Source organism: Leopardus geoffroyi, chromosome A2 (genome assembly GCF_018350155.1).
Source record: "Leopardus geoffroyi isolate Oge1 chromosome A2, O.geoffroyi_Oge1_pat1.0, whole genome shotgun sequence".
In the NCBI taxonomy this organism is placed as follows: Eukaryota; Metazoa; Chordata; class Mammalia; order Carnivora; family Felidae; genus Leopardus; species Leopardus geoffroyi.
This window is the reverse complement of record NC_059331.1, coordinates 26,177,448-26,192,959: the sequence shown is the minus strand read 5'-3', so window position 1 is coordinate 26,192,959 and position 15,512 is coordinate 26,177,448. Positions and strand designations below refer to the sequence as shown.

Genomic DNA, 15,512 nt, shown 5'->3' with positions numbered 1-15,512 from the left:
CAAGAGGAGGCAGAGTGGGGCTTCTTACTGGTCACAACTTAACAGGGCCACAGACATGTTCCCATCCCTTTGGGTCACCTGGCCTGACTGGGGCAAGGAACTCTTGTGCCTTTTAGGGGAAGGAAGGTACACCTTGGTGGTACACAACCTTTCAGCTTTGGCTTTATCCAGAGGGTTTGAAACTGGTGTGTCCCAGAATCCCAGGGGACCTGTCGCCATGCTGATGCCTAGGCTCCAGCCCCCCAGAGGCTGTCTCAGAAGGTCTGGGGTGGGGCCCAAAAGCCTGCATTTTTGAGAGGCTCCCAGAAGACCTGAGGATAAGACTTTTCTTTCATTAGTTATTGAGAAACCAGATCTTAACCTCACTCTCCTGGCCCTGCTTAGTGAGAAGAGGGTAGCATGAGGAGAGGATAGGCTCACTTCGGAGCCATAATCTGTACCACCTACGAGCTCTGGGATGCTGAGGAGGCCACTTGCCTTCAGTCCCCTGATGTGATCAACCTCAGAGGTGAAGTTTCAGTAAGATAATGAATGTAAAACACTGAATGTGTGCCTCACACTTAGCAAGCCCTTGACAAGTGGAGGCTATATTTTTATTAGCAGGACTTGCTCCATCAAAGGGTGGCTCGCTTTAAGTCTTTGGGTACATATGTCTCTCATTTAATTACTTTGAATTTTTGCTATATGAGGAATCAGACCAAGGTTCCATTTCTTTATCTTTGATCACAAAAAGTATTTCAGCAAGTGAGTCTTGAGACATTGAGATGCCCCTCTTCCATTCCTGTTATTTTCTCTTTCTTATCAACATCCCCTTCCTGCCTCAAACACAGCAGCATTTCTTTCATGCTCTTCATCCTGTCTCTGTGGGCTGGGGGCCAGAGGGTGGAGGGAGTTTCTTCAGCTCAGCAGCCCTGGCTCATATCTTTCCCTTGGGCTGGAGAAGGCAAGTATAAGGACAGTTGTCAAACCAGGAAAATAAAAGGAGACAGAGTTTTTGTGTCATTAATTAAACTCAGAGGGCACTACTGTGCCATCTTGGAGAAGAAGGCAATAGTCTTCACATAATTATCCTTAAAAGAAAATATGTTTTGAACCAAAAGTAGTAGACATTGGGTAGTACGATTGTTGTAATTTTTCTTTTAGAAACGCTTCCAGATGGAAACACCTAACTTACAAAGTTAGGGAGCGATTTTTGCTGGTACAAATTGGGGATTAAAAAATTGACAGGGCTTCCTAGTGCATTCACGTTTCTCAAACAATGTTTGAAGGATATAAAATGGGATGGCACCAGGGATACGAGAACTAAAATTCAGCTAAAGAGGGGCACCTGGGTGGCTCAGTCAGTTAAGTGTCCGACTTGATTTCTGCTCAGGTCATGATCTCATGGTTGGTAAGATGGAGTCTTGCATCGGGCTCTGTGCTGACAGTGCAGAGCCTGCTTGGGATTCTCTCTCTCCCTCTCTCTCTGCCCCTCCCCTGCTCACACTGGCACACTCTGTCAATAGAAATAAACATTTGAAAAAAAGGTAAAAAAAAAAAAATCAGCTAAAGAAAGGTAAACCTCACCGCAGTTGCTTGAATTTGCCCTCCACCCTCCTGCCCCAGACCTTTATACATAATGTTTCTCAGCCTAAAGCTCCCCTCCCCTCTTTGCCCCTCTTCCCTGCGAACACAATGTCCCTGTCTCCATAGGCCTAAGGCTTTCATAGCCTTCAAATCTCCATGCAAATCTCCTTTCTCTGAGATGAATGCTGCAGACACACACACACACACACACACACACACACACACACGCACACACACGCACACGCACACACACGCACACACACACTTTTCCCAAGTATCCGCTCATGAGGTAGGAACATGGGCTTGCACATATTCTCCAGCTGGCCCAGATTCCAGCTGATTGGTACAAGTCCATGTTCCTATTTCATGAGTTCGCCAATGGCAGGAGAAAAATCTATGTTTATCATTTGCAAAAACTCCTTCTGCTGATACACTCTTCTCTAGGAAGCTCTTAAACTTCCCCCATCAAATATCCTGAAGTTTTGTTTTATTTTTTTGACATATTTTGAGATATTAAAATTTTTTTAATGTTTATTTATTTTTGAGAGAGACAGAGACAGAATGCAAGTGGGTTAGGGGCAGAGAGAGAGAGAGAGAGAGAGAGACAGAATCCAAAGCAGGCTCCAGGCTCAGAGCTGTCAGCACAGAGCCCAACGTGGGGCTCCAATTCAAGAGCTGTGAGATCATAACCTGAGCCGAAGTCAGATGCCCAACCGACTGAGCCACCCAGGCACCCCTGAGATATTTTAATAGTTTCATGGAGGTTAGAAAATATCCTTGGGGCACCTGGGGGGTTTAGTCAGTTAAGAGTCCGATTTTGGCTTGGGTCATGATCTCATGGCTCATGGGTTCGAGCCCCACATTGGGCTCTGTGCTGACAGCTCAGAGCCTGGAGTCTGCTTCAGATTCTGGGTCTCCCTCTCTCCCTGACCCTCCCCTGCTTGCTTTCTCCCTTTCTCTCAAAAATAAATAAACATCAAAAAAAGAAAATATCCTTAAAGAAGATAATAATAATAATAATAGCTAATACAATTGGCTAGGGCTTGCTCTAAGAAGTCATGCCATGCACTCTCTCACTAAATTCCAACGATGGTACCAAAAAGGTGGGGTCTGTTGTCATCTCCATTTTATAAATGAGGAAACTGAGGCCCAGAGAAGTTAAACAACTGCCCATGGTCACACAGCCGGTAAGTAGTGGAGTCCAGCATGACTCTTCCATGAGGCACAGTAGGCACAGAGCCTAGGGTTTGTAATACATTTTTTAAATAATTTTTTAAAGTTTATTTTACTTATTTGGAGAGAGAGAGAGAGAGAGAGAGAGAGAGCACAAGAGGGGCAGAGAGAGAGGGAGACAGAGAATCCCAAGCAGGCTCTGCACTGCCAGCATGGAGCCCGATGTGGGGGTCGAACTCATGAACCATGAGATCATGACCTCAGCCGAAATCAAGAGTCAGTCACTTAACTGAGCCACCCAGGCTCCCCACGGTTCATAATACTTTTGAGGGCCATGGAAATGTTTTCTTTCAGAAGAAGGAATAAGATAAAATTTTAGGTTGAAGTAAAAACCTTAATACATAATATTAATATATTTGTATTTATACCAACATAGTTGTAAAATATACTTTTTAATATTTTTTGTGGAAGAAGGGATGCATGAAGGCAAAATGCCTAGGGACCATGAAAGTCATAATGTGGCTCTGCTGGAGTGAAAAACTTAGTTCAGGTCAGTCCGTCTTAAAAGTTTAGGTTTTAACTAGGCCAGTCTAACCCCATTTTACAGGTGAGGAAATTGAGGTCCAAGGCCACACCACAAAGGGATGGCAGAGCCTAGCATAGAACGCAGGTTTCCAGCAGGTCAACCAGGGTGCTCTGTGGTTAGACAGCACCACCTGGTGGTCTTGCTGGGTACTTCCCTTAGTCAAAGGACCCTAAACACAGGGTAACAGACTCCGATATCCCCAGGAAGTAGCCACACAGTCTACCCTTGGGCTCCACACTCAGCAGGAGGGGAGCCAGGACAAGATTTCTTTAGGTTGTCATCAGAATTCACACATTCCCGGCCCCTCACCCCTCTCAGGATAAGAGTTATCCCTCAGAGTTAATATTCATAAAGTGCTTAGACCAGCCCTGTTCCGTAGGGATATCATGTGAGCCAATATGTAATTCGAAATCTAATAGCCACATGTAAAAAAGCAAACTTAATTTTGGTAATATATCTTATTTAGCCCAGGGGTCAGTAAATGACAAGCTATAGGTCAAATCTAGCCCACTGTCTATTTTTTTGAGAGAGAGAGAGAGAGAGAGAGAGAGGGAGAGAGATGGAGGGAGAGAGAGAAAACAGCGAGAGGCAGAGAGACAGAGATAAAACCCCCCAGGAGGGAGGGAGAGAGAGAGAGAGGGAGAGGGAGAGGGAGAGGGAGAGGGAGAGGGAGAGGGAGAGGGAGAGGGAGGGAGGGGGAGAGAGAGAGAGAGAGAGAGAGAGAGAGAGAGAGAGAGAAACGGGACTCACCTGAAGCAGGGCTCGTGTTCACTGGAAGCAGGGCTCAAGCTCACCTGATGTGAGACTCGAATACACCTGATGTGGGACTCAAACTCAGAAACCGTGAGATCATGACTTGAGTGAAGTCAGATGCTTAACAACTGAGTCACCCAGGTGCCTCTGCCTATTTTTTTAAATAAAGTTTTATTAACACATAGCCATGGCCTATTCATTTATGGATTACTTATGGCTGCTTTTACACCACAACTGCAGAGTTGAGTAGCTTGGAGCTGAGACTAGATGGCCTACAAATGGAAAATACTTACAACTAGTCCTTTCCAGAGAAAGTCTGCCAATCCCTGGTTTAACCCAGCATGGACAAAGTTGGTCATTTCAACATGTAATTCAATATAAAAATTATTAATGAGATACGTTTCATGTTTTATCTTATCAAATCTTCAAAGTTTGGTGTGTCTTTTATACTTACAGCTCATTTCAATTTGGGTGAGACACATTTCAAATGCTCAATGGACACATTTCAAATGCTCAAATGGTAGCTTATAGCTACCAAATGACATAGTGCAGCCTTAGAAAAATGCATGCAAATATCATATTGGTGTTCATTAAATACGTTCATAAATAAATGTCCCAGAAGAAATAGGCCCTAACACCCTGGGACATCCACTGTGTGGAACGAACCTCTTTTCCATGCCTCTAGAATGATGCTAGTTACATAGTATCATCCTTGAGAGAATTGAGAAAATCGTCACTTAAACCATTTTTGGAAGGGCTTAATCTAGTTATAAAATTCCAACTGAGAAAGGCTGCCCTGGCGGTGGCCTATCCTCTTCTAAGCAGCTTGCAGACTTGCTGCTGACAGAGATCATCATCATCATAATTAGTATAATTCACGGACAGAGGCACTTGCTAGGCATTTTCTGAGCATTGTTTCATTTAATGACAGAAATAATGGTGACTCCCTCAGGAAGCCTGTCCCAAGACCTCATGCTGGCTTCAGGGCCTCCTCTGTGCCCCAAAGGTGCCCCCCACCCCCGCACTGCCCCATCCCAACCATTCTCACCCTGTGCTGTGAGCCAGGTCTGGCTTCTTATTCCCCAAGAGCCCAGGCTGACCCTGACTTTCAGGAGCTGCTAGATCAATGGATGTTACAGTCAATCAAATGGCCCTAGAGGAATCCAGAGGTTCTTTGGTATTTGATCAAATTCAGCAGGCAACTGCCAAGCACCTCTGGTGTGCAAGGCTGCGGTGCAAGTTCCAGCAGAATCGCACGCACACATTGGCCCTTGCTCACACTCTCTGCCTCTTGCTCTTTTGCACTCAAGTACTGTCCCAAAGTTGATGAGGGAAACCCAGGCAAATGAGCTCAAATTGCAGCTTTAAGTGGCCTGGCTCTTCTGTGAAGTTTCAGGGTAAGAGGCAGACCGGGAGAGATACAACTCTCCCAGCCTTCACACATCTAGAAGACATAGGATGTGTTCTCACCAACAGAATGTAACAGGAAGTAACATTTGTCAGTTTCAGGCCAAGGTAGTTAAGAGTGGGCTGCTGTCTGCAGACTCTCCATCTCTCTTCCCTAGCCCCCAGTTGGATGTAGAAGGACTCAGGGAAGGACTCCGAGGCCCTAGGAGATGGCAGAGCCACCTTATGGGACAGGCCTGGATCCCCAGATCAGTGCGTGGCAGGTGGCCGGTTGAACATCAGACTGCACTGTGTTGTAAGAAATATATCTTTACTGGTTAAAGCAAGTGGGATGTAGTGGCTGTTTGTTACAGCAGCAAAGCAAACCTGACCCATGCAGGCTCTTTGTGGGGTGGGTGGTGAGAGAAACAGCAAGTCAACATGGAAACCACTTCTTCCCTAAACTGTGGGATACACAGGGACCGAGCAATTCTGCTGTGGGTCCCTTTGATAAAATGAAGAGCAAGTAAAGACTGGGAGAGAGTCCCCTCCTCCACTTAGCACCATAATAAGATCTTAGCGAGCCCCTCCCCTGCCCCCCCACCCCCACCACGCTGCTGCTGGAGCACGTGGGAGACCCCACTGTTTCCCCCAGGAGAGCAGCTAGCACCCTACACGTTGCTGGTGATGGAGGGTTTGGGGGCTCTGCAAGGAGCTGATTCTCTGAGGACATACAAGAGGCAGCAGGTGGGCCACGCTGAATCCCGGAGGGGTGCCCAGGGTAGACAGGAGACAGGGCTGGACACAACAGAGGAGCTGGAGCTGGCGGCATCTCTGCTCGGCAGGGTCCACGCAGACGATAGGAAGAGGCAGGAGCAGCTTCTGAACCCCCAGTGAGTTTACATTAGCTGGTCTGTTCGCCGTGGAAAATGGAAGACGCCGCTTTTGATGTAAAAGGTCTTTGTGATGGGCTGGCGCCTGGCATAAGTCGGAGCCCTTGTGTCCTTCATGGCACCTGTGTCCCCTGGAACACAGCAAAGGCCTGCTTGAGCTGGGGCCGCCATTCCTCCCACCAGCCCTAGCCCAACCCAAAGGGCGGAGAGTCAGCAGGGACCCCCTGCCACGACTGCTTGGGTTAAAATAGTGAAATACTTGTATACAGTTAGGAATAGTGGCTGCCCTTTGCGCTCCCGGATCCCTACCTCAGCTCTCCCACTCCTTCTCAGGGTCTGGTACCTATATGCCACACCTGGCATAGCGTGGGAGCCTCAAGATCCTGCCCAGGATCTGCCCTGATGGGTGGCTCTCAGGTCGTTGTGATTCCTAACTCGTTTGACCCCATCCCTACCCCCAGCTTACTTACCCCTCATCACATTTCTCCCTTTAGTCTAGTGATAGCCCATCCATCCCAGCACTTCAGAGTAAGAACCCCCAGGGTCCTGGCCAAGGCTGCACTAGCTCCCCAAATGCCCACAGGCTGCAGGTCCTATCTGCTGAATTAAGAAGAAGGAGAAGGACAAGGACAAGGACAAGGAGAATACCAGTTACCATTTGTTGAACACTTCCTATGCGCCAGGCGCTAGAAGGATACTTTCTGTGTGTAAAAGGGCATTCGGGGCTGACCCACTGGGGCCCAGACAATGCCTTCAACTCCTCTTCCCCAAGCTGTTTCCACCCCCAGGATGACGCAGCTCCTGTCTGTAACTGGGCTGGGGAGTGGGGAGAGATGCTCAGCAGAAGTTCGGTCATTATTCCTCATCCGTCCCCCAACTGGTTGGGTTAGGGGCATGAGGCCAGAAGCTTACAGAATGTTCCAGAGATTCTAGGAGCAGCTATCTGGGACCTTAAGCACAACCACTGTGGAGGCAAACAGTCTTCCTGTCTTTGCCCTGAACCTAGCACTGCCCTAGTACACAGGGGGCATCCAGAACCAGCTTCCCCTGGCTCTGATGTTTAGGTTGCTGGATAAAGTACAGGATGGCCAGTTACATTTGAGTTTCAGATAAATGATGAATAATTTTTCAGTAGAGGTATGTTCCATGCCGTATCTAGGACATGCTTCTGCTAAAACATTACTGTTTGCCTGAAACTCAAATAACCGGGCATCCTGTAGTTTATAATTTGCTCCATCTGGTGGCCCTATGCCCGGCAGTGGCTTCACAGGCAGAGGGCATAAATCTGTGGGCTGGAGGAAGAGAGGAGGAGCAGAGAGGACCCACGTGGTGTCTAAGCTGAGACTCACTCTGTGGGCCCAGAGGGTCAGGCCCCTACTCAGAAGAATCTGATGGAATAAAATGCCTTAGGACTCTGTTCAAACCCCTCCCAGCAGGCCTTCCCTGACCACCTGTCTACCACAGGAGCCCCCTCAGTCCCCACTCTTTGTACAGCCTCAACACTCACGTTCTCTGACATATCCTCAGGGACAAAAAGTGCCTCACATATTCATGTGCTCACTAAACCTTTGCTGAATGACTGAATGAATAAATGAATGAATGAACAAACCAGAATCCAAACCTGGGCCTCCTAATTTCAAACTGAGTCACTCTTTCGTGCTTGTTCATTCCCTAGCTCATTTTGGGGCAGAGCTGGGTTCAGTGACTCCAGATCTCCCTGCCTGGGCTGTCCCGAAAGAAAGGATCACATATTGAATGAATGAATGTCTGCCCTGTACCCACCTCATGGGGCTTTTGTGAGGAAAATTTCTGTTCAAGGTGCTTTCCTGTTTGATTTCCCCAAAACTCTGTGACAGAGGAAGGAGGTACCGGTGTATTCCCATTTTTCAGATTTGGAAACTAAGGCCCAGAGAAGTTAAAGTTCTTGCTTGAGCTCACACAACTCTCGGGTGAAGGGCCAGGATTTGAACTTGTACTTCCTGATTCCAAACCAAGGCCTCATTCCCTAGTCCACATTTATTCATTTGTTTATTCGTTCCACCATCACAGCTCCCCCAAGATGGGAGCTGGCAGGGCATTAATAAAATTAACTAAGAAGTCCTGGAACTTCTTAATGAGCCACAGGGCTCATTAGGCCAGCTGGATACTCAAGGAATGGTGACTCAGCGGGCCCGGTGCTTTCATAGGCTCAAAAAGCTGTAGAAGCACAAGGGCGCGCTCAAATCTGCCTGGAGGGTTTCAGAGGACTTCCTGGAGGAGGTGACATGTGAAAGTTAGCCAGCAGAGGAAGAGGCAGGAGGCACATTCCAGGCGGAGAGATGAAAATGTGCAAAGGTCAGGAGGTGTGAAGGCGTGTGGCCTTCTGGGAGAAGGGGGAGCCAGAGGGACGTGCTTGTGCGTGTGAGGGGTGAGGAAGGACAGGGCTGGGGAGGAAGACCGGGCCTGCCTACAAAGGCCTGGAGTGGCAAGATGGTGGTGGCCCTTACCCACGTGCCAGCCGTACTCCCAGGATGACAGGATCGGGTACAGAAACTTCTCCTCAGGCTTCTGGCGATGCCGCTCCCGGAGGTACAAGGCCCGGCCTTGGCCGTCGTGAGAGAGGCCTTGGAAGAACAACTGTAGGGTGCTGGGGGGAACCTGCCTCATTTCTAAGCCCTCTGGCTTGGGCTGGACTGACGGCCCTTGAGTTGCTCTTTGGGCCTCCCAGACTTTGTTTCCCTTGGGCGACGGGCCCTGGACACCCCCTCCCCCAGACAGCTGATCCCTGCCCCCCTTGGACTCTGGCCACCCGACCTGTACCTCCTTGCTCTCAGGGGAGCTGGTGGCAGCCAAGGCTGAGCCGAAGGGGGCCCGCTGGACCCGCTTCCTGGGCGTGGGTCCCCCCTTTAGGTACTTGTGGCCATAGTGGATCTTCCAGGCGACCCGGGCCGCGGCCTCCTTCCGGATGCACTCTTGCCAGCAGGCTTGGTTCTGGGTGGTGCACAGATCCCTCATGGCAGTGAGGGGGAAGGAGAGGAAAGGGAGGAACCATTCTGCCCCTTACCCCTTCTTGGGCCTGTGTTTGCTCTGCTGGTGTCCATCTCCAAGGATACGTGCAGCCAATGAGGGCTGGGTTGCCAAGGCTGGAGAGGAGGGGCTGGGCCACGTCAGGGGAGGGGGACTAGGGCCACTCACCGGCAATAGGACAGACCAGGCTGGGAAAGGGAGCAGAGGCTGGCCACAACCTACCCAGGGTGCCTGGCAGGAGGCTGTATTCTACCCCAGAGGGACTCTTTCCCCCTTATACCCAGAGGGTCCCCGGGAGCTGCACGGGGTACCATAGCCTCTATTCTATTCAGCACACCTACTATGCACAGGCACCCAAGGAGGTCCAAAGAAGGCCCAGTGTCCACCCTCGGGAAGCTCTGGACATTTGGCTGGGGGGTTGCCATGGAAACTCTGGACCCCAGCTCCTCAGGCACAGCTCTGACACTTGATAGCTTCCTGGCATCATTTGAACATCGGAATGACACCGGGAATTACTTTTAGTATTAAGAGAATAACAGTAGACCGGGGTGTAAGAACTTGGGACGGTGCCTGCCTGGAGGAAGCGCTCCATGAATGTCACCTGCTGTTTAACAAGGTACTTGTTTCACAAGTACCTGCCAGGTGCCAGCTGCTGGGCTGAGTTCGGTCTGCCTTAAACCATGTTCTTCAGTTGCTGGGGCTCTCATTAACCTCCTTTCCAGATGGGGGGGGAGGCCTGCAGAAACAACGTGCCAGCCCTAGGGTGCACCGCTGGGGTGTGCCGGCGCCTACTCTGTGCCGGGCGGTGGGCTGGAGGCGTTACCGAGTGATCCCACTCACTGGAATCCTCACAGTGACTTCCTGGCAGGCTCTCTTCCATCACTTTTGCAGATGAGGAAACTGAGGCTCAGCAACGTTCATCTGGTTGCACTCCAAATGAATTGACTCCAAAACCCACACCCATTTGAGACAGACACAAAATTCTGCCATAGAATGTGACAGCATCATGTGAGAGGCACAGGGAGCGGGGCACAGGCAGAGGAGGACCCACCAGTCGCCCCGCAGCACCATAAAGTCAGCCTCCAGGATCCTCACACGCTCTGCCTCTCCTACCAGCGTGCTGCAGACATGAGTACCGGTGAGAAGGATGTTACCCATAATGCCCCAGGGCCACTCACCTTTCCACTCTGCTCAGTATGCTCTCATTTATTCATTCAACCAACATTCATTTGCTCTTGACCCTGTTGCCAGGCAGAGCCAGGTACTAAAGGTAGATGAGGAGGAACAGAGTCCACTTGCTTCCCGTCCTCAGGGTTTCGCAGTCAGCAGGGGAGACAGACTCATAACCAGGGGAGCAGGGAGTTGGGAAGATGATCAGGGAAGGCTTCCTGGAGGAGGTGCCCTTTGCTGGAGACCTGAACCGTGAACACGAGGTAACCAAAGAGTAGGGGCAGAATGTTGCAGGCTGGGACTCCCCCAAAGTAAGAAAGGGTACGGCTGTCTAGACTGTCCTCTGTCCCTCAGTCTTCCCAGGGGTAAATCGAGGGCAATGAAGAAGTTTGTGGCATTTGGGAAGATTAAGAGCCAGCTGGTTCAGTAGGACAGCCTGGGCCTGGCATATCTCCTCTGGAGCGCTCACAACAGTCATCAGTTAATTGTGCAATCACCTTTTTAATCAAAGGTGTCTGAACAGGCCCGCAAACACCAACCGCGCTTTCAGTACTGAAGGCGTTTCTGTGTGCCAGAAGCTGCAAGTGAACAAAGCTGACAAAATGTCCCTCCCTCACGGAGCTCGTGCTTTCTGTGTCCTGTCCTGCTCAGCCCTGCATCTGTTACCTCCAGAGCACCTCTAGGGGTACTGTCTGGTATACAGTTGGTGCTCGAAAAAGTGCTCAAGGAAAGGAGGAATAGGCAGACTTCACATTGGTTCTGTTGCCCTGCGGCGTGCGCGGGAAGGACAGAGGGAGGAAAGTCAGAGGAATTGCGGGGTGGGGGTGGGGGCAGAGGTGGGTGTGCCCCTTCCTGGCTTCCTAGACCCGGTGCCTTCCAGACCACGGGGTTGTCTCCCCAGCCGCAGTTCGCGCGTCCGAGGCGACCCCTGGCGGTCACTGCAGTGACGACGGTCAGAACGGCTATTCTTGACAACAGGCTCTGGCGGATGGCAAGACAGGGGCTGTGCAGCGGGTGGACAGTCACCCCCTAGAGGGTAGTGGGGGGTGGAAGGGTATAAAGGAGACTCTAAAGTACTTCCTTCCAACGGATTCAAGGACAGCCGTTCGCCCACAAAGACAGTGCCCACCTGCTAGCCAGGCCCTTGCATGCACAGCACAGCGTCATGGCCTCCTTCCTAGATTCAGGCTTTCTGGGTTTTATCACAGCCTTGACCATTACTAGCTGTGTGGTGTTGCACAGGTCACATAACCTCTCTGAGCCCTGGGAAATGCCCCTGTAAAAAAGGGGGATAATCTAAGACTTGGTGCCTAGGATTAGTGTTACTTATTACACTTTATTTTCTCTAGGTTTACTCATTCAAACCCATCCAGTAACCTCTGGGAAGGTGTGGGGGCAGCCCCAGACCGGCCTCTGGCCTAGGACTCTGCTAAGGGAGAAGGGTCACTGAAGCCTGGAAACCAGGGGAGGCTGGGAGGAGAGCTGGGGCCCTCCCGGGTGCACCTGACTCACATAGTTCTCCTCTCACCCTTCTGACCACTATCCCAGGCCACCAAAGACCCCCTCTGCTCCTAGTGCTGCCATTGGCCATGCCATCCACTCCCACTGATGACTCCCAACCCACTTTCCAGTGCTGGGCTCTGTCCCCAGGCCAAGGGCCTCTCCTATTTGTACTTACTTGTGTCCTTAAAGTAGCCCCTCCTGGATTTAACCCCTCTGCGCAGAAGAACCCTCTTGAACACCTTTCACCAGTAGTAATTTTATGAATTCTTATCATGTACTAGACACTAATATGTTCTTTACATTCATTTTGTCAGCTAACCCTCAGGGTGCGAGCCACCCTGCCTGCCTCAGAACACTGTATGGGGTAGGTTCTATTACCCCATTTCACTGGAGAGAAAACAGAGGCTGTGAGTTCTTTGAGAGTAAGTGATCTGCTAGAGGTCAGGGCAGGGTGAGATTTCAACCTGCTGGCCAAGCTTTGAACCACCATGCTTAACAAATTCCCCATGAGCCCCTTTCCCCTCATTGAGGTACCCCTTTCACTTTGCCTGGGGGAGCCGAGTCTCCCCAACACACTCAGGCAGCTCCTCTTCCAGCAGCTCTGGGTGGGGAAGGATTTGGCCAGTCAGTTGGAGGATGGTTGTACTGGGAGATCTTTCTGGAGGTTAATCTTAGAAAGGAAGTTTTCTACTTTCCCATTGTACGGATGAGGGCACTGAGACACAGAGGCTTCTTGGAGGAGGTGCCCTTTGAGATCTGAACTATGAATGTGAATTGGCCAGGTAAAGAGTAGAGGAAGAATGTTCCAGATTGGGTCTCCCAGTCTGCAGGGCAAGAAATGGTAAGGCTATCTAGACTGCTCTCTGTGCCTCAGTTTTCCCCGCTGTAAAATGAGGACTATAAAGAAGTTTGGGATATTTGGGGAGATTAAGAGACAGCTGGTGTCTGAGCCAGTAAGCCGCAGACCTGGGATTGGGGTCTGGACTTGAACCTGCAGCACCTGACCCACTGCTTTCTGAGTGTTTCTCACACACCAGGATACTCTGCTGCCACAACGCCCAATGCCAGAGGCTGGCATTTCCGGGGCGTGGCGCTGCCTCCAAGATTTCCTCTTTCTCAGGGACCACCCTACCAGCGTTCAGCATCAGCTTTGCGCTAAGAACGTCAGTGGCGACTGGGAGAGGCATCCTGATGTCTTGGGAAGGCGGTGGTTATGGCAGAGGGAGTCATGTGGTCAGTACAAGGCTCCAAGACTCTTTCATCTTTGAGCTTTGTCCTTGGGGAGATAAGCAAGTCTGAAACACGTAACACCCTTGGGTGTGAGCCACAGGCCAGGCTCATAAATCCCCTATCTCCTGCCTGCCTGCTTTGGAGAGTTCTTGAGGGAGAGAGAAGGGGCGTGGGGTGGGCCACCCTAAATTCCTTGCATGTGAGTTGGTCCCCTGTGGGCTCAGGGACCCAGACAAAAGACTTATCACAAAGCAAAAAGGATCCCTTTGTTTAAGAGATTCCTCCCACCATGTTTGGTCAGCATCCTTAGGACAAAGCTGGAGTGAAAACATCCAGTTCGGGCTTGCCTTGAGCGATAGGACATTTTTACTCCCTCTTCAAGTTATGATTTGCTATTGTGAGGAGGAAAAAATTTGGCCAAACAAGATGTGCTTCTGGGAGAGAGTTTTCATTAGTGAAATGCCCTGATTACAAAGCCCCTTCCCCCTCCAAGTTAATGGGGATTTGAAAAGATTCCATTCCTCTCCTAGACCTTGCTTCCATCATGCTGAGATTAAGCCCAAAGAGCACTTATATGAGTTTGTTCCCCATTTTAAAGTACAAACTTGGGTGTGTGTGGGGGGGGGGGGGGGCGGCGACAAGGATCAAGCCCTCATTTTGCCATTTACATTTATTCTGCTAATTTTTAAGGCTGTGCAATTTTTCGGGGAAATTAAATCCTGACTCATTTTTACACCAAACTCGAGAGGTGGCTTTCAAGGCCCCTTTGAAGTCTTAAGACCAGACATACGGTTAAGGGCCCACGTGCCTATAAGTGTATTGGAAACAGGTTAATAAGATGTTTCCTTTTTGGCAGCAGGGAGAGGAGGCTTGAGGAGGGCTTCCAAGGGTTGCCAGGGGAAAGTGGATGAGGAAGAGGCAGGCATCGGGGCTGAGAAGGGGACAAGGCCTTCAATGGGTTGAGGTTTCTGCAGGTCAACTGTCAGTGCTGTCTGCTCTAACCGCTAAAGACTGACGGCCCAGTCAGCTCCTGACAGGAAAGGGGCAGAATCAACAGGTGAAAGTCAGAAAGGGCCCGGTACCCGTTCGAGGTCGAGTTTCAAAGTTATCGAGGCGTTTGCACAAACAACAGCCCGTTCCCACGGCAGCAAGTCCAGGTGCAATAAGAGTGCCCTGTGGCTCTGGCCATTGACCAACAGAGAGGTGCACAGCACCTGAGTTGTGTGGGACGTAATGGGTGGGACCCGCCGGGGCAGCACCAGGTGCGGCCTTGTATGAGGAGTTGGTCACAGAGAGCAGTAGCGAAGACTCACAGCCCCCAGTGAGATTTCACGTGATCCTCACAATGAAAGGGGAGGCAACCTCCCCAAGGCCACACAGCCACTGAATGGCTGAGCCAGTGTTCAAACTCCACCTGATGCCAAAGTTAAGCAGTTAACATATAAATGCTGCCTCCCCAGCAGAAATGAGCCAGACTTCACCGTCTGTCCCCCTGTGCTCCTCTGCGGGCAAGGTCAGCATCACTAGGCAGAGTCTGGACAACCCCCAAAGCCCACCACCCCCGTGGGAGTTCGGGAGCAGTTATTCCCAACACAGGCCCACAGATAAGGGTGCCCCCCTCCAAAAGGAGAGGCAAAAGAAGACCTTCCCTCCAACCTTCCTCCCACCTCTCAGAGGGAAACAGGCCTCCGTCCTGGTCAAAAATGAGGTGCCAGTGATGAGGGAGCTTGGGGGCAAGCTGAGGGCAAAATAGTCTGCACACCCCCCCCCCCCCCCCCGCCGGCTGCCCCCAGTGGAATATGTGTGATATTCCTCGGACACTCCTGGCTACCCAAGAACAAAGGAAAGGGGTTTAAGTGCTTGCCATGGTGATGTGGGAAACTAAGGCAAATGAAAACCTAAATTCCCTTACTGCCTGCAGCCCACTGACAGTTCCTTGAGATGGTAGAGTGACCTTCCTCTAGGAGCTCAGCTGGATGATGACACTATGCCAGGAGCGAAAGAGAATCTTAGCTTAACATTATCCCAACCCCGAGGATCCTGTAAGACTACTTCCTTTATCTCAACTACCCCAAGATATATGCTGGCAATCATACTCCAAGCTTATGGCCCCCAGTATACATCTGAAGAGTCTCATGACTGAGGTTTTATTAAATGGCAATAAATGGTGTTTCCCTAGCAACTGGTAGCCCCTCAAGGTCCTGGAAACCTTCCTTCCAGAATTCCTTAGAGACATACTCTACCCC

General features: G+C 50.5%; 1 protein-coding gene across 2 annotated transcripts; it reads right to left on the bottom strand.

The window, feature by feature from the left end:
• Window positions 1–6,065: 6,065 nt before the first annotated feature.
• On the bottom strand, window positions 6,066–15,062 carry LOC123605788 (protein ATP6V1FNB-like). Of its 2 annotated transcripts, XM_045493346.1 has the most exons (3): window positions 10,204–15,062; window positions 8,844–10,099; window positions 6,066–6,488 (listed from the first exon to the last, which is right to left on the bottom strand). In XM_045493346.1, exons 2-3 carry the CDS (start codon window positions 9,349–9,351, stop codon window positions 6,364–6,366), a joined length of 633 nt encoding a protein of 210 aa, XP_045349302.1. In that variant the 5' UTR covers window positions 9,352–10,099; window positions 10,204–15,062; the 3' UTR covers window positions 6,066–6,363. The 2 variants fall into 2 exon arrangements, with proteins under 2 accessions (XP_045349302.1, XP_045349301.1); XM_045493345.1 differs by having other exon boundaries at window positions 8,844–15,062.
• Window positions 15,063–15,512: the final 450 nt, after the last annotated feature.